The sequence below is a fragment of the Macadamia integrifolia genome, chromosome 14 (genome assembly GCF_013358625.1).
Source record: "Macadamia integrifolia cultivar HAES 741 chromosome 14, SCU_Mint_v3, whole genome shotgun sequence".
Taxonomy (NCBI): domain Eukaryota; kingdom Viridiplantae; phylum Streptophyta; class Magnoliopsida; order Proteales; family Proteaceae; genus Macadamia; species Macadamia integrifolia.
This window is the reverse complement of record NC_056570.1, coordinates 28,589,628-28,607,535: the sequence shown is the minus strand read 5'-3', so window position 1 is coordinate 28,607,535 and position 17,908 is coordinate 28,589,628. Positions and strand designations below refer to the sequence as shown.

At 35.9% G+C, this 17,908-nt stretch overlaps 1 protein-coding gene across 2 annotated transcripts; it reads right to left on the bottom strand.

Moving 5' to 3' along the window:
• Positions 1-7,106: 7,106 nt before the first annotated feature.
• On the bottom strand, positions 7,107-12,921 carry LOC122061406 (bZIP transcription factor TGA10). 2 transcript variants are annotated; one of them, XM_042624653.1, is made up of 11 exons: positions 12,349-12,921; positions 12,108-12,214; positions 11,409-11,482; positions 11,204-11,329; positions 10,953-11,021; positions 10,786-10,845; positions 10,584-10,661; positions 10,423-10,492; positions 10,066-10,337; positions 9,128-9,367; positions 7,107-8,018 (listed from the first exon to the last, which is right to left on the bottom strand). In XM_042624653.1, the coding sequence occupies exons 1-11, from the start codon at positions 12,510-12,512 to the stop codon at positions 7,869-7,871; spliced, it is 1,410 nt and encodes a 469-aa protein (XP_042480587.1). In that variant the 5' UTR covers positions 12,513-12,921; the 3' UTR covers positions 7,107-7,868. The 2 variants fall into 2 exon arrangements, with proteins under 2 accessions (XP_042480587.1, XP_042480588.1); XM_042624654.1 differs by having other exon boundaries at positions 12,108-12,211; positions 12,349-12,920.
• Positions 12,922-17,908: the final 4,987 nt, after the last annotated feature.

Below are 17,908 nucleotides of genomic sequence, written 5' to 3'. Positions count from 1 at the left end.
CCCCCTTGTTTTAAAATAGATGTTACATTCTCGTGGGTTTGTTACTTGCAAGGGTTTTTCCATGCTCGATTTTGTGGCCTATGTTAAGGTAGCCAAATGCCTCGTTATCTAATTAATGACACACATGAATGCGGCTTTGTGTGTCGATTACATAATTTTCAATGCGAGTTATGTATTCGAGTTGTTACTTTCATGCTTAGCAGGATTATTTAGGTGGTGGACATAATACATGTAAGACGCTTAGGCTTGATCAATCTACATGGTACATTAGGTAGACAACTTATACCTTACTATGTTTGTTGTTATAAGCATGTGGTTGATCTATAGTAGTGCGCCAGATTGACAATTGACACTTATTATAATTAGTCATAACCCGTCAATATTTTTGCATGGATCCTTGCACTTGTCCTTACTTGAATTCTTCATGTAGCCGACCCTATAAAGTTGGGATAAGGTTTTGAATGTTATTGTTATTGTTGTTGCATTAATAATGGAGAAACGACATGAAAAGAGCATTAATGATTCACATAAATCACTTAATGGAAAATGTCCTGAAAAAATCCAATGAGTGATTAAGAATTCTGTTCTAAAAAAAAAAAAAGTAGTTATTCGAATTGTTACTTTCATGCTTAGCAGGATTGTTTAAGTGGTGGACATAATACATGTAAGACGCTTAGGCTTGATCAATCTACATGGTACATTAGGTAGACAACTTGTACCTTACTATGTTTGTTGTTATAAGCATGTGGCTGATCTATAATAGTGCGTCAGATTGACAATTGTCACTTATTATAATTAGCCATAATCCGTCAATATTTTTGCATGGATCCTTACGCTTGTCCTTACTTGAATTCTTCATGTAGCCGACCCTATAAAGTTGGGATAAGGTTTTGAATGTTATTGTTATTGTTGTTGTATTAATAATGGAGAAACGACATGAAAAGAACATTAATGATTCACATAAATCACTTAATGAAAAATGTCCTGAAAAAATCCAATGAGTGATTAAGAATTCTGTTCTAAAAAAAACAAAAGTAGTTATCATGCCTTTGTAGAATCTGTGCAAGCTGCCACAATATCAGAATTTAAAATGAGAAAATTCAGGTAAACAATGCCACTACACTATACTTATACAGGTCTCCTCTGACGGCTTCTGATATTCTATAGACAACGACTCCAAGTTAGTGGACCCATCCAAGGAGTGAGAAGGGTATAATTTGGGAGACGAGCTTAATATCATTAGTGCAACGAAAAATTATAGATAACAAGATTAGTGCATGACCGTTTAAACTAACCTCATTAGGACTTTTCATAGGACATAAGCTAACATCGAGGTAAGATCTGTTTTTCCAGATTATTTAGATTTTTTTTTTTTTCGGATGAACTAATCAAAATTTATTAATTGAAAGTGTATTGATACATCCAGAGAAGTTCTTGTGTCATAAATTTTAGTTTTTTTTTGTGCATAACAACATAAGCTGAATGGTTAAATAAAAGCATAATTTCGATAGACTGCTGGAGCAAAAATTTAACCAAAACAAGAAACTTATAGATTTATTCATATGTTGATCATTCACAAAAGATTCAAATAATTTGCAAATATTAGAAGAAGTTAGAAGTTCAGATCTAAGGCCTAATGATCCGGTTGCCAAAATATGCTTAGATAACTCACAAAAACAACAAAGAAGATCAAGTGATTTAAAAGTCAAACAACTTATATTTAAATGGTAGAATATCGACCAAGACTCTCTAGAAAAACATTCTGAACTTTGAATGAATAGAAAAACTGTTGTAACATTAAAGCTTTTTATGGGTAGATAACATTTTAAACCCCACACCCCTTTAAGGTCTAGTTTGACATATAGATTTTGAAAAAATAGGACATCAATTCCTTTGACCAATTTTAACCCTTTTTCAAAAATTTAGATTTAGGAAAATTTACAGCGCCACCCCTAGAGAATGCCACAATTATAAGACCACCTCTTTTATTTCACCAAATTAGACTCAGACCCCTTACCGTCAATCACTATTAAGAAATGCTATGAGCCCTTATGAGTAAAACACTAATAAGTTACTTATTTTCATTATTCCAAAAATACCCCTTTTTACCATTTTATTCTCCTCATCTTTTTCTCTCTCTCTCTCCATACTTGCAACCAAGGGTTCAGAAGAGTTTCATCTAATTCCGTTGCCAACGAATACTTCTCCTTTCGTCCCCAGATTTGGAATCAAAATCCTTGAGGACAACGGTAACCACCTTGGGATTGAAGTTGTCAGCTTTGGTCTTGCAGATATCTATGGTCTGAGGGTGGCAGTTGCTGGCGATAAGGAAATTCTTCTTCTTTCCCTTCTGGATGTTATTACACATGGACATTGCATCTGCAGCAGCGGTTCCCTCATCCAGTAGGGAAGCATTGGACGTGGGAAGGCCGGTGAGGTCAGTAATCATGGTCTAGTAGTTGAGAAAACTCAAATTTCTTCAGTGTTCCACATGGTTTTGAAACTTCTAACATATCAATTTGTAGTTCTTTGTATTGAAGCATATACCATATCAACCCTAAACCCTAAGTTCCCCAACTAGTATAAAGTGAAAAACGAAAGAAGAAGCAATAACAAAAAATCGATACAGTAAGTTATTGCCACTCACCGTAACTTTGACTTCTTTGGCACTGGCGCTAATTGAAAAAAGAAACCCATAAATTACAGGTTTGATATCATCGTCGTCTTCCCCTCTGGGCATGATCTAGAGAGAGAAAGACTCTGTCTTCTCCGGTCTTCTTCACGGAAATGATTTTCTCCCATTGGAACGTCTCGGGAGATAAAACTTTTGTCTTTCTCTGACTTTCTGGATTCAGATGTTCTTATCAAAGCAGTGGCGGTGGCATCGGCAATGGACGGCAATCGGCGACGACCTCGCTGCGATCAGGCCGGACCTATGTTTCTTCTCTCTCCATTGGAATGGGGAGCAAGTCTATAGATTTGGACGAAAGAATACTAACTGGTTACAAGGGTATTTTGGGTACTTCATATTTAATAAGGGTATTTTGGTATTTAAAATAAAATATGATTGCTGATGTTAGCATATATGGTAGATTCTTTAACAGTGATTGACGATAGGGGGTCTAATTCTAATTTGGTGAAACAGAGAGGGTGGTCTTATAATTGTGGTATTCTCCAAGGGGTGACGCTGTAAATTTCCCTTAGATTTATAGAAACAAGCTTCTTCTCTATCGTATTAATTAAACTCCGTCACATCAAAGACTTACAATATTCCATTGTGATCTAGTCTAATGTACACACACACATATATATATATATATATATATATGGAAAATAATCCTCTGTTTTTCTCATCCCTGTTTTTCCTTGTTTTGCTACCTGCAGAACGCGACACGTGGACAACTTTAAGACCAACGCACCGGATGTAATAATCCTCACCCAATCTTGACCGTTGGTCTCCTTATTGTCCACGTGTCGTGTTCTGCAGGTAGCAAAACAAGGAAAAACATAGATAGGAAAAATAGAGGATTTTGATCCTATATATATATATATACACTGACACTTACGTATTAGAATCTTCATCCTTGAGATCACACACTAAAGTATTCATATAAACAGAATGCCTATACTTTTAAGTGTAAGGACAACCATAGCATATTTCTTAGAAATTTTTTGCTAACGAAAATGACATGTAAATCTTAACAATGATGTCCATCACAAAAACTAGCAGCAACAGTACAAAAAAAAAGTAGAAATCATTCTACATATTTTGAAAAAACAAATTTAATTAGGGTCCAAACAAAACCTAAACTATTTTATACCCATCTCTTGATTTTTTTTTTCTTTCCTTTTTTCTTTTGGGTACTTTCTTGGCCAGAGATTACATGGCACAAAATCGGAATTAAATGGATGAATAAGATGAACAAAAGTAATACTTGGATTATCAGCCTTTTATCACTTGTGTAGGACCTCCAATGGTGAAATAACCAGTTCAGCTTGTCAAAACTCCCAAAATAGTATCCATAGTGTCCAGTGCCAAGAAACAATACCCTCGACTCACAATCCGGTTTAGTGGTTCCAAGCTCAACTTTATCTTTTTCCATGTCTCCTTCAGGTAATCCTTACTGTTTAAAAACCCAAGATGCGCCTCACAATATTCACCAATTCCTTGTGAATTTGAAAGTCAATGTTCATGGCTTCTACTTCCTCTCCTTTCTAATGAATATATTCTGATCGAGGCAATGAGATTAGCCTCCAATTCTCTTTGTATCAATGATGAAAGAACTTAAAATATATATATTCTTGGTCACCAAAGATTAACTAGTGAACACAGCCATGCGTAAGAGCCTTAGACTTGAGTGCAAAACCAGGCAAATTCGAATTCTCTAAATGCATCCCCACGTCCAGTTCTTAGAATCAAATCTCTCAGTATGGCAGGACATAGTACAATAAAAGCTTTGACCATATTTAATATATGTAGGGTGGTGGCTTGCTGCCACGTTATGTGGTCCCTACACCAGTGTTTGGGTCAATACAAGATAGTATCCACACAAGGGGTGGCAGGGTGGTCTTTCATGCTCGCTTGTGTCTAAGTGTAGACCATATTTTTACTCTATGTATAACCCTCAAATTTTGGCCCAAAGACCAAGCTGCCAGTATAGAATCTCTAGTTCAAAATTATATTTAAAAAAAAAAAAAAAACCCCAAATGGTTTCCATTTAACAAACTACTCACTTAATATTTCGTTTAATAAAATTATGAAAATAAATATGTGTATTATTGAAAGTCTTTAAACACTTCTCCTTTTTCGACATGTCCTCACCTACATATGTTTTTTTATATTTTTGCCCTCGACCATTGCAGCAAAAATATTTAAAGGAGTTGTTAACTACTCTTGTGCTACAAGTATATCTCCCTTCCTCCCTTAGACTTGTTATGATAGTATGTCACATCTGTACTCAATGATTAACCACATCGATATTTGGATATCTTTTTGGCGATGTGAGGGGAAAATGTTAAAACATACATAGGAGACAGGTGCAATAAGGCCTGGCTGGGATAGTATTTTAAAAACTTGAGCCCAGCCCAAGGTCCCTAAGGCTCAACCCAAGCTCGGCTTAGCCCACAGTTGGGCTGAGATATTTCAACCCGCCTTAAGGCTGAGCTTGGCCCTATTTTATCATTAGATCATTTGGTTAGATTAATAATAATTAATCTTTTTTTATATATATATATATATATATATAGGTAAGTCTCAAGGGAGTTGAACTCATACCATGTTAATTGTAAAGTGTTGGTTCTTGCTAAATAAGCTATTCCTTTGGAGTTAGTAACCATCTTTGAAATTCTCTATCATCTGTCCCTCTTACTTATAGGCTCGTATTTTTTTTTCTCTTCTTAAATTTCCAACATAAGACTAAAAATTAATGCATTCTCTTAGCATTCGATATATATATATATTTTTTTCACATTAAAAACTTAAAAATAAGGAATACTAGAATAGAAAATGTGATGCCTCAAAATAAAGCTAAACATCCTAATCCACTTACATTATTTTTTGTTATAATTTTTATATAAAATTTGTAAAATATATGGGAAAAGAATGTTACTAAGCTGCATGGAGCCTCTGCTTAAATACAAAAGGGTGGAAATGACCACGCCATCCCTGATGAAATAAAAAATCTCATCCTTGTTAAATGCTCTCATACATGTTCTCATTAACCTCCGTGTTGATGCAGGGGCAATGTTGCCTAGCACTAATCCTCAATCGAAGGCCTTAGTCTAGGCCTAGGACTCTCAATACTTGCATGCCTTGTGGGCTTTGGGTGTTCGGCTTGCCGGGCCTAACTTGCACCCCTAAGTCAAAGGGTCAAATGTAGAGTGGGAACCACTTAGGGCATTTCAGTAATAGACCATTATTCTGAGTAATTTGGTTGAACGAAAAATTAAATGGGTAGTAGTTGATAAATCAGAACCTATTTTTGAGTAATTTGATAAATAAATAAGACCCACGAATCAGTGTGCTTTGTGTATTAATATCGAAGTTTTTCTATTGGTACTCATCTCAATCTCATTTGAAACTTTTTTCCCCCTTTCCTTTTGAAAACTTAGTAGTCTAGGATGACCCTAGGTTGGAATTTGGGAGTTGAAGTTGAAAATCAAGACAAATTATGCTTAGTCTAATGATACTTCCCCTCTCAACGCATTTCCACCCATAATTTGAAAGTGCTTTTTGAATTGCATGTCTTTAATGGGGTAAGGTTAGAAACTATAGTAACGGCGATCTTCAGTTACTCTCTGTTGACCTAACTACTGATTAACTCCTTCATTAGAACAATATTATTTGGTCATGATCATAGTCATTAAATTCAGATTTGAGAATTATTCGGATTAATTCGTTTCATTAATTCAATGATTCGGTCAAAATATCGGTCAAAAAAGCGAAGATAATAAAATTCGAGTTTGGATTCGGATTCGGATTTGGGAATTATTCTTTTACCAAAACAAAAAGCGGACAAAAAATTCGGATGTTACTTTTAATATTTGCAATACTTGTTTCATATTATCTATCAATTATCATATGTACATAACATACAAATGATATACAAATTAAAATTTTAAATTTTAAAGATAAAAAATATTATATTTGGCTCTTGATATTTTTCTAAACTCATTTCCTATTACTCAAATAATTGAATCAGAGAAAGAGAGACTGAGAGGTAGGACTAAGCACAAATTCAGCTAAACCCACGTCACCCACCATGCATGTTCACCTTAAAGACTAGAAAGAGAGTAACAACTGTAAGACTTAGTCAAACCAAAATGGGGTGAGAGATTTTTTTTTTTTTTTGTAGAAGTATGAGAGATATACTCAAGAAAAGATAAGTTTTGTTAGTTTTGTTAAAAAAAAAAAAGGAAAAATAACATTAGGATAATAAATGCATTATAATCACACTATTTTCGAAAGGCTTATTGACTTATTAAAGGTAAAGTTTTTTTTTTTTTTTTTTACATGTGATAAAATTCGGTTATAATTCGGATAAAATTTGGTTTGGCCGAATTATTCGTGAATTTTTAAAAAATCTATAAAATTCAATAATTTTTTATTTGATTCGGACAGAATTATTTGTATAATTCGGTAAAATTCTAATAATTTGGAGAATTTAATAACTTGGGGCATGATTCTGTAATGGGCCACTCTTGGATGATCAGTTCTCACTCTATAATCATACCATTGAAGTATGAAGTTTAGCTTCTAAGTTATTCTGATTCAAGAGTCCAATATGAGAGCCACCTGCCACCAACCCAAGAGAGAGAGGGAGAGAGAGAGGGGGTGGTTGCAATGTGAAAGGGATCAGTGTCACATTCGTCAAATGGGTCCAGAAGTGGAAAGGCATGCATGCATGATCATTAGAAAGCCACGTGGACGTTTGACTCTCACATTCGTCCCATCCTTTGTAGCTCTACCCCAAAGAAATTCTCTCCAGACTTCTAAGAAAATTGTAACAAAAGTACAATTCTTCTCTCTTCAATCCCCTTCTTCACTTCTTCTTCTTCTTCCGGTGCCTTCTTGAGTTGTTCTCTCTTAATCTTCAACGTTTCCCTTCCTTTGTCTTCATCTTTCCTTGGTCAGAAATGGCTGCCTAATCATTACCTCTCTCAATTTTTAGATCTTACAGTGTAGAGAGAGAGAGAGAGAGAGAGAGAGAGAGAGAGAAATAATGGCTTTCTATTGATCTAATCTATCTACCTATATTACTCCATGTAAAAGATTGATCGAGTCAAAAAGATCATTGAAGAGTGATCCCTTAATGTTCAACTTAAAAGAGAAATTGAGAAGACTGGATGGAGATGATGATGGTGATTATTTATTCTTGGCGTGGCCGTGACAACCACAGAGAACTAAGAGCTCGGAGCCGATGGAAGTACTCAGCGATGGCCAAGTAACTCCTTGCAGCTTGACGAATCGTCAATATCTGGTGCAACCTATGCAGTGTCTGCTGCCTCAAATTATCCGCCTGTAAGTAATCCCAAACATAAACCTCGTTAATGTCTTATTAAATCCTTTAATATCCCACTCGTGTATGAATCTGGATCCCCTCCCATACAGCTAATTAACCACGTCACCCCATGTCACACCTTCAATAGGGTGTGGGGACCACCTCCTCCTATAGGGTCAAATATGGGTATTGGGTATCCAACTGAATTAAATTTGATCCATGAATTTAAAAAACAGTGAGAATTTCGAGGAACCAGGATTTCAATTGATGTCTTTTCATTGATTCTTGTTTCATTGTCAAACTCAGGACCTTCTCAAGTCATGCAAGTTGTGTTGGAACTCGGTGTTAATATCGATGGAGACTAGAATATTTTTTTTTTTTCCTACTACCTAGCTTGCAATCAAAGAAATAGAATAATTCACAACTTTGGGTTCACAAAATATCCTTCTACGTTTAAGTTAAAATACACTTTGAGATTCTATTTTTTTTTTTTTTTTCGATAGAAGAAATTCTATTTCTTTGACTATGAACCTGGGTAGCAGCAACATTTCATCTAATATTAATGTGGATATATGAACTAAAACCTTAATTATTTGATCTCTTAAATGCTAGATTGGTCTAGTTCTCCATTGGCCTACTTTGGAAGGAAAGAATGTAGACAAGGCCAATTCAAACCCAGAACTAGTTAGTACTTCAGTTAGGCCATCGAATGCTAAGAGATTGGTCCAAGACATGTCCTCCAGCCACTTGGTCATTTGAATTAAAGGGGACGAAATTTAGCTGCTCTGCAACCTATGGCAGCCAAAGAAATGGAATCTAAAAGGATATTTTGGAAAATACTATAAGCTAGGATGGTATTTGTGAACCTTAGGGGGAAGTAAATTATTCCATTTCTTTGGCTGCCAACAGGGGATTGTAGCTACTTCGCTGCAACCCGGGTGGTAGTCAGATTTTTTCCAATTAAAAGTACATTTGGTATGCATTTTTGGAATAGATTCTGGGTCTAGAACTGAAGTGAGAAATAGAAAAAATTGAGTTTCAGAATGTGTTTTAGGCTTGAAATATATTCTGGGACGCATACCAAAAACACCCTGTTAAATGTTGAATATGAGGTTCATACAGTATACCTGTCTGACGAAACCTTCGAGGGTGGAGAGCTTGTTCATGGCTACGGCCATCTGACCCATATAGTTGGCCATGTTGGGAGGGCAACTAAGCGCATCAGAGGCAATGGTGTCCGATAGAGAGTGGTTGAGAGCTTCAAGCCCTTGCGACAAAGCTTCCTCAGCCTCCTGTGTCGACTGCTGTAACCCACATATCCCCATGATCTGTTGCTCCGTCAGTGGCTCGATATGATTCAGAATAATCTACAAACACAACATAGATCTCAAATTTTGATCTCTTTCATGTAGCAGTAAACAAGGGGAGAGAGAGAGAGAGAGTCACGGCTCCTTAGCATTCTTTCCTTACAAGCTACCAAATGTTGGAGTAACAGACAAGCCTTTATAACAAGGAAGGGAATGATTCCAAAAGAGAGCCTTTTAATGGAAATCCTCACGACCATCCGGACATTTTACGCTCATGCATTAACGTCTTCCTTCCTTCCATAGAATTATATCCTATAGAATCGCATCATATCTCCTCATCTCATAACAAAATCCTAGCTAGTTACTATACGTGCTATTAGGGCTGACATGGATAAGAGTGCTTTCCACGTAGACAACCCATATAGTGCCCACTTGGTTAAAATGCTTTGTATGATATGCCACGTCAGCCCTAAAGTACCCATAGGTTCTCTCTCTGTCTCTCTCACTCTCTCTTTTCTTCTTCCTCATGATGAAACTTCCCTATATGTATATGTTAATTTCACCTAATCTCATGCATTACGTTTCTGTTTCCACTCCTAGAGACATAATAAAACCTAACTCAGACATACCCTTCCTCAGTTTCTTCAGCTTCCTGAGATGGCAAATATAGAAGTTGTGGTTTACAGTGAACCTGTGAAGTTGCTTCTTGAGGAATTATATAAGGAATAAAATTGTAGAATGGGTCTTCAAGTACTCACCTTGATAAGCTCTGATGGTCGGAATCCGCCCATCCAGAGGAAGCACCGCTCCGCCGGTGTCTTCCACATGCCGGAAACAATATGAAACACATCTGATTTCAGTACCATGCCCTTAAGAGTCATTATTTCATCATAGTGTGCTAGGCAATTGTCAACAAATAGCCGTAGCTCATTTTCCGGCAAGTGTTCTTGCACCGCCGCTCGGAGTTCACACATGAGCCGGTGGTGTTCCTCAAGCCACCTCGCATACTCCATGTCAAAAACCGCAGCATCTGAAATGATCGAAACACCGGTCGACTTGTTTGAAACATAAAATTATGTCTCAAATTAATAATTTAGTGTAGGATAAATGAATACCTGAGCTGATGTTGTTAATGCCAACTGGGAGGCCTTGGTCCCCTACGGCTCCTCCTCCAAAAAATATTCCCTAATCAAGAGAACCCAATATGTATTAATATTGGAATTAATAACTTTTTTTCACTTGACATTAAAGAGATCAAATCTTCATATGTACTCACCTGAGATCTTGCCCTTTGAAGCTCTTGTTCAAGCTGAGTGAGCTTAATCCTACTTGACTCCAGCTGCTGTACATAGGCCTGTAAAAGACCAGAAAATAGGGAAAATTAATGAAAAGAAAACCCAGTTAAGAAAAACCCATTTTCAGATTTGAATCCATTATAAATGTGGATGAGAAGAAGAGAATAATTAAGTAAAACTGGCCTTTTTCCTTAGCCTGCTTTTCCGAGCTGCTTCTCTGTTCTGAGCAAGCCTTCTGAGTGTCTGGTCACAAATATATTAAAACAAAACAATGCATCATTTAAACAGTATTGTTTGTGTTCTTTGATCCGTCCTATTGATTCTACGTAAAATTTAATCGGTGAAGTCACCTTAGGGTCTGGTGTTTTTGGCCCTTCATGCTCTGAACTTGATGTTGGTCCCTTGCGATTTCCTTCACGCTGCCATGAAAATCAAAGGCAAGAATCATACCTCCCCTAAAGTGAAAAAGAAAGAAAAAATCTTTAACAATATAAGCTTAAAATAATCAAATATCCAGACCACGTAAGAAGGGGTGGGGGGAGAAGGACGAAAAAAGTCTATTTTTTACCTCTTATTTTATGATCAAAATTCAAAATCCTACCTTGACTGTCTTTGCTGGTTCAGGTACAGATGGGACATCATCAGTTCTTTGGTTGGCCAACTCCATGGATGGCTCTGATAATCTCTTTTTACCACTATTTGTTGGAGAAGGTGAAACTGTAGTAACCTGCACAATAGAATGGAACCATCTTAAGCTCCTATAGATATCTGTGCAGAAGAAACTTTTTCACATTTAATGTCCATACCTTTGTAGATGGCTCTACATGCATAGGCTGAGAAGGGAAAATGTTCAGAGTTGGAGGCCTGAACCCTGAACTCTCTGCAACCATAAAATCTTACGAGCATTAAATAGGGCACTGAATCTCACAAACTAAAACTCAGATGTCCACATACAAATTACACCCAGAGAGAGAGAGAGAGAGAGAGAGAGAGAGAGAGAAGAAAAGCATAGAACCTGGACTGACTCATGCATTTGGAGCTCACTCCATCCCAAACAGAAAAAAGGAAGGAGGGAAAAGAGAAGAGGAAAAGGAAAAGGAAAAGGAGAAGGCAGAAATTGATACCCTCTTGGTAGTACCTTTTCCGGGACATGGGAATATTTGTGAGGAATTCATGATCAGTTCACAGTCTAAAAGAACAGAAAAAAAGAAGAAAGTTTTCAGAAATATGATTGTCTTCAGAAGCCCTTGTAGGGAACAAAGAAATAAAGTTTTCAGAAATTTGATTTTCTTCACATTTCTTCCTGCAGGAATCCGGTCAAACACAGTACAAGCAGATTCGATCTGGTGACATGCCTTTCTCATGATTCGAAACAATCCCAACAGCGATCTGTCCTTTCAGACACATACAGAAAGAGAGAGAGAGAGAGAGAGAGAGAGAGAGAGAGAGAGAGAGAGAGAGAGAGAGGTTACGAATATACAGAAAGAAAAGAATGAAAGACTCACGTCTTTGATCTTGAACTGATGGGTGGTGTTCTTGTCCTTCAAGATAGAGGAAGAGGGCTTGATCTAATTCACCCAAGTCATAAGTTCCAGTAGTGTCTTTACTTCTGCTGACACAAACACAAGAAGAAATATAAGAGTCTAGCTAGCTTTGCACCATCAAATCTTTAATTTTCCTTGATTTGATAAGAAAAAAAAATTGAAGAAATGGGTTTTCTTCCTCTTGAACTTTTTAGCTGATTACATGAAGTTTCCGGTGGTGACGAGGGAAGATGATGATTGCATCATCCCGTAAGAATTTTGGTGTTGCTGCTGCTGCTGCTGGTGATGGTGTTCTTGTTGTAGTTGCAGTTGTAGTTGTTGCTGTTGTTGCAGTTGGCTTTGGTAGTTGCCTTTATTAAGAGCCATGACCGAACCACAACAAGCTTTCTTTCTTCTATGCGTCAGGAGCTCTTTTGAACTCCATTAAAGGCGAAACAAACTTCTATTTTCGCCCATGGTCATCATTTATGATCATCATCAAAGAGGGAGAGAATTAAAGAAAGAGAGTCGATTTCAAAGCTTCTTTGCTCTCTCGCTATCTCTCTCTCTCTCTCTAAACCAAAACCTGGTGACTTTTATGAAAAACCAACCAGAAAAATCTTGAGATAAAGGGTTAAGTGTTAAGAGTACCAGTACACCCTCTTTCTCCATCCATGTCTCTGTCTCTGTCTCTCTCCTTCCTTTCTTCCATCTCTTCTCTCTTCAGAGACAAAAACCACAATAGACCTAAGAGAAACGCTTTGGGGGAAGGTGGAAACTGCTTTTTATGGTCTACCGGAAACGGCCTTTCGATTTCTTGTCTGATCTTCTCTATCTCTATATATTTAAAGTCAAATTACACCTACACCCTTCTCCATTTTTTCTTAATCCACTTTGTAATGGCAAGTCAAAATCAATCCACACGAAGCTTCATATGCTAATCTAACGGTTGAAGATTGAAGAAGAAGGCACATGCGTGCAACATATGAATACCTTATGGGCTTGGAAAAATATTAAAAAAATTAAAATATAAAAAAGACCAAAGACCAATAGGGTAGGGACACCTGGTTAAGGTTTCAACTCCCGTGTCCTTATAGATCCACGTGGGAATTGGAAAAGAATCCACCTCCAATTCCAACCCCAACGACTTTTTATTCCCGTGAAAATTATTGGAAAAATATCTTAAACTAGTTATTTAATTCAATTAGATTTTATTGTAATAGAATATTGGAAAGGAAAATGATGGGGAAAAAAAAAAAGGAATTAATAAAAGGGATATTATTGGGTTTGAAACTATTTAATGTGGACAAGTAACACTAAATACATTGATTGTATGAAAATTTTAAATTAGGTGTATGACACAATTTTGATCATTTTCCATAGGACAAAAAAGGCCACCCCTATTATATGAAAGAGTGAAATTCCAATATGCGGTTATTACGAAGAGCAAAACCCTTAATAAAAAGATTTGGAGCTACTAGATTTTGGTTTTTGTAACCATACACGACGTCAACTTGATAAAAAAAAATCAAACAAAGATATCAATTATACATAATCTAAGTGATAGACCTAAGTATTTGTTGAGTTTTGTATAAACGGTTCAACTTGCTGCTAAATAATAAGAAATTGTTAATTTCACGATGATCATCTATGGAATGGGCTGATAAACTATATGGCATATTGACATCCACTGAACATGACTATATGATTGAAATAAATTGACCTAAATTTCCTTACTAAAAACATTCATATATCTTGCAGTATAATTTGTTGTCATCAAAGTGGTTAACTAGAGAAGTTGTGATTTTTTTTTTTTTAATTGCTCCTTATTTTATTCTTAAAAAAGTTATTTAATGTAGGGATAAAAAATATTTTTCAAGATATTAAAAATAATTTAATGTAGTATTTCATTTAATATTTATGTGAAATGACACGATTTATCCTCATTGAAAAAAAAGAAGAGTGTTATATTGAAATGGGAAAGAAGTAATGTAAGGATTTCTTTCCACCAACTTTGGTTACAATAAGATTTTCCTTTTATCTTATATGTTGCATAGTCTCGAATCTCACCACCATTAATTTGGATCTTGAGTTCTTGATGATCTTGTTTCAGTTACGCTATTAGTATTTCTTTACAGTCTATAAATTGCAATTAATTAGCACTTAATATTTTATTTTTGTAGTTTGCGAAGGTCCACTCTACTTCACCCCATCAAGCTCTAAATTGTTATTATGATTGAAACATGATAGAAAGCGGTCAATTGCTGGTGTTATGTTTGTTTGTTTGTTTGTATTTTTTTTTATCCATTATAAAAATTTCATTAATGGCTTAGCTAAATAAACATTTTATTTCAATCATATTTATTGAATTTTAAATTTGTTGTTAATTTTCACAACTCCATCTTTGACTTCTAACTTTCCTAAAATTATACTCTGTGTTCAGCTTACCTGAACAATGTATAACATCCCTTTATAAACTAACCAAATAGTTAATCACCTATAAAGTTGAATATATATGCTATTATTTCTTTGTTTTAGTCTTTGGATAATCTAAGATAAACTAATAATTTTTTTTCCAAAAAAGACAACCAGTGGGATTATCATGCTAATATGTTCATTTTCATATTGAAGTGATGGGTTGAATAATTGGCCTAGTCAATTGGGTTTCAAGCAAGGCTATAATTTCATAATTCATCATCATATTTAATTAAAAATATATATAATATATGAATTTTGAAAGAGTAAAAAGAAATTGCATATGAAATAAAAACAAATAAATAAATACACGAGGGAGAGCAAATAGGATTCATTCGAGTGAAGAATGGTAATAGAACAGGTTAAAAAGAATGGTGCCTGATCGTGTGGTTCTAGCGCCAAGCATAGGAGTATGTGAAATTACTGCTCCATGAAATAAAAAAAATTTCCATCTTGATGTCCCTAAGTATGCTCTTATAGTTAAGAAATAAAAATGAAAAAAATTTGCTTCACAAAAAAGGAATTTAACCTGCAGCCTAGGTCAAGGACTCACTCATGAATCTATCAATATCATTTTTATATATTGGTGGTTCGAAATACCCTTTAGCGTTTTCAAACATTCATCTAAGCACAAAATAGCCATCAGTCAAGTATTCCTCCTTCGCCTTAGATGAAAGAAAAAGATTGGTCTAATAAAAGAAAAAAAAAAAAAAAACCCTATTATTTAGTGAGTTCTCCAATATCATGAGAGAGAGAGAGAGAGAGGCTTCTCTTGCCATTATGGGTAGTTTAGTCATTAAAAGTATTTTTAAGTGGGTATTAGTGAAAAAAAAAATCTTATTAAAATGAACTGGCCATCGTTTTATAAGAGTATAGGAGTGGTTCGGACACGTGTTTGGGTCAGTGGGCCTCATGACCCAAAGAAGATTTGGGCGTTGGGAAGTAGGGCCCACGCTAAAGAGCACCCTTTTTTGGGTCTGTGGGCCTCAAACGACCGGGAACTCCCAGCTCCGAAAACCTCTCGTCAAACACATTACTGTGGGCCCCACGTAAACCTTCCGGTTTCTAACCACTCTGAAAATACGAACTGGCATCTAACCGTAAAGAAAAGCAATGGGAGGTAAAAAACAAAAATCCCAAACAAAGAAGAAGATAGACCAAACCTCCAAGCCAAGGTTTTAGAATTTGGTATTGGATTGAATTGGACACATCAGTCTCAAAAAGCAGGTCGGATCGATCAGGGTCGGCCAGATCAGATCAGTATTATTGATCAAGATTGATTGGGGATCGATATCGAATCATGGGTAAAAATTGTAAAAAATAATACAGCCATCTGATCTGGGCCGATATAGACCGATCTGAATTGGTATTGATAGCTCCAGATGTGAATCTAATTCCTAAGATTTAAACCCCTGCCTCCAAGTCATTTCTGAGTAGGGTCATGGCCGAAAGCAAGGATTTCGGATTAGGGGATCAAATAGGTTTCTGCTATTTCGAATAAGGGGATGAACCCCATTAAGTTGGCATAAGACTTAATTTGATGTTGTTGTTGTTGTTGTTGTTGTTGTTATATAGATTTGGATTCGATATCTAATTCGATTCCTAATTTGGAAAAATGTCTGAAAGATTTAACTTGTAGCTGGACCGGAACCGACCACAATTAGCTTGAGGCAGGGAACTAGGGAAGATGAACCGAATCTTTCTGCAAAAAGCAACAAAATGTGTTTGTTCTGTTTCGAAGGGCTATCTCCTGACTGTGACAGTTCGGATCATGTTTGCATATTTGAACAATTGGCCAAATTATTTCAGTTCGGGTGGTCCAATCTATGGTTTTACTGAGTGGACCGGATCTATTTCAATCCAAATAGAGAAGAATTGGTTATATTCTGCTAAGAATCGGGTAAAAAATGGCTAAAATCACTGGATCGTAACTGATCAGCCCTGAACCAGCCGATTCAATCCCAATTCATTGAACCTTGAGTAGGATGTCACGACTCATGACCGACCCAACTGACATTGGCTGATACTTGCCAATTCTTGTAAGAACCGGTCAAAATTGTGGCCGTATCAGCTAGACTGGATTGGGAAGTCAAAATTCCCGGTTCACTTTGAAAAACTTCCAGCCTCCTAGTGTCAAATTTTGTTCATAAAATATGAGTCAACCATTTTGACCGGTTGGGCTAGACCAGATCTATGGGTTATTTCTCAAGACGTCAGTGTACCATCACCTTTTCACATAATTTTTTTTCCCCTATCTTGACCATGTAGGCATTATGTGAATTATGCAATTTCTCTTATCGCGATTTGTGTGGTGTAGGAGATTTTTCACACTTAACATTATAAGAAATAAACACAAAGACTAAATTAAGAAAAAAAAAAAAAATCTATTTGATCCGAAATGGCATCTCCACCACTCCACAACTTGTATAGTTTAGGAAAAAGATTATTTATTATGACTTAGGAGAGTTTTCCTTCTATTTTTTTAATAAAAATAAAATTTATTAGAAAAAAACAATTCTGTTAATCTCTTGCAATTTTGTATTGATGATCAACTCAACAAGCTACGTCTTTTTCATATCATACTATTATGATAAGAAGGTATCTATATATCATACCAGTGGTTGTAGGAAAACATAATCTACATGGGACCCACATGGAGAGAAAATATAATTATCAGAATTAGTATTGGATTGGTGCATATCAGTCACTATTGTCCTTACTTTAAACGAAAATTACTTTTTTATTTTTATTTTATGGTTTTACCCTTCAAACGATACTAGAAATCGATCTAGATCGATCAAGTATCTGTATCAATCTTGGCCAATATCGATACGATATGACTAATAAGACCAATCCGATTCGACACGATATTTATAACCATGGTCATGGCAATCCTTTTTCTAACAAAAAGAGAGAAAATTAAAATTTTTATTATCTCTCTCCTATCCTCTGGTGAAATGATTCCTTTCTGTGGTAGTAACTGAGTGTTTCTTGTCGGGGTTAGCTATGCTTCCGCGTCAAAATTGTTTACGGGGAGATGATGAAATATAGTGAGCATCCAACGTTGAGGTGGATAGCCGAGCCCTCCTAACCATTGGATGCTCACAAGACTTCACTACCCATTGCAGATAATTTGAACTCTATGCTTCCAGACAATAAACAATCTCCGTAAAAAAAAAAAAAATGTTCTTTCATCAAAAATTTTTAAACCATGATCATTACATGCATATATATTATGACACATGCCACATCGAAGGTGTGGGGTCCATTATCTGGAATGCTCTATGCAAAATAACCAAACACATTAT

Bases quoted from the DNA above. Each gene is read 5' to 3' on its own strand.
- LOC122061406 (XM_042624653.1), bottom strand. From the start codon at position 12,512: ATGGCTCTTAATAAAGGCAACTACCAAAGCCAACTGCAACAACAGCAA. The intron at 9,368-10,065 runs GTGAGTACTTGA...TTGTGTTTGTAG, and splicing joins GACCATCAGAGCTTATCAAG to ATTATTCTGAATCATATCGA. The intron at 8,019-9,127 runs GTATACTGTATG...GATTACTTACAG, and splicing joins TCGAAGGTTTCGTCAGACAG to GCGGATAATTTGAGGCAGCA.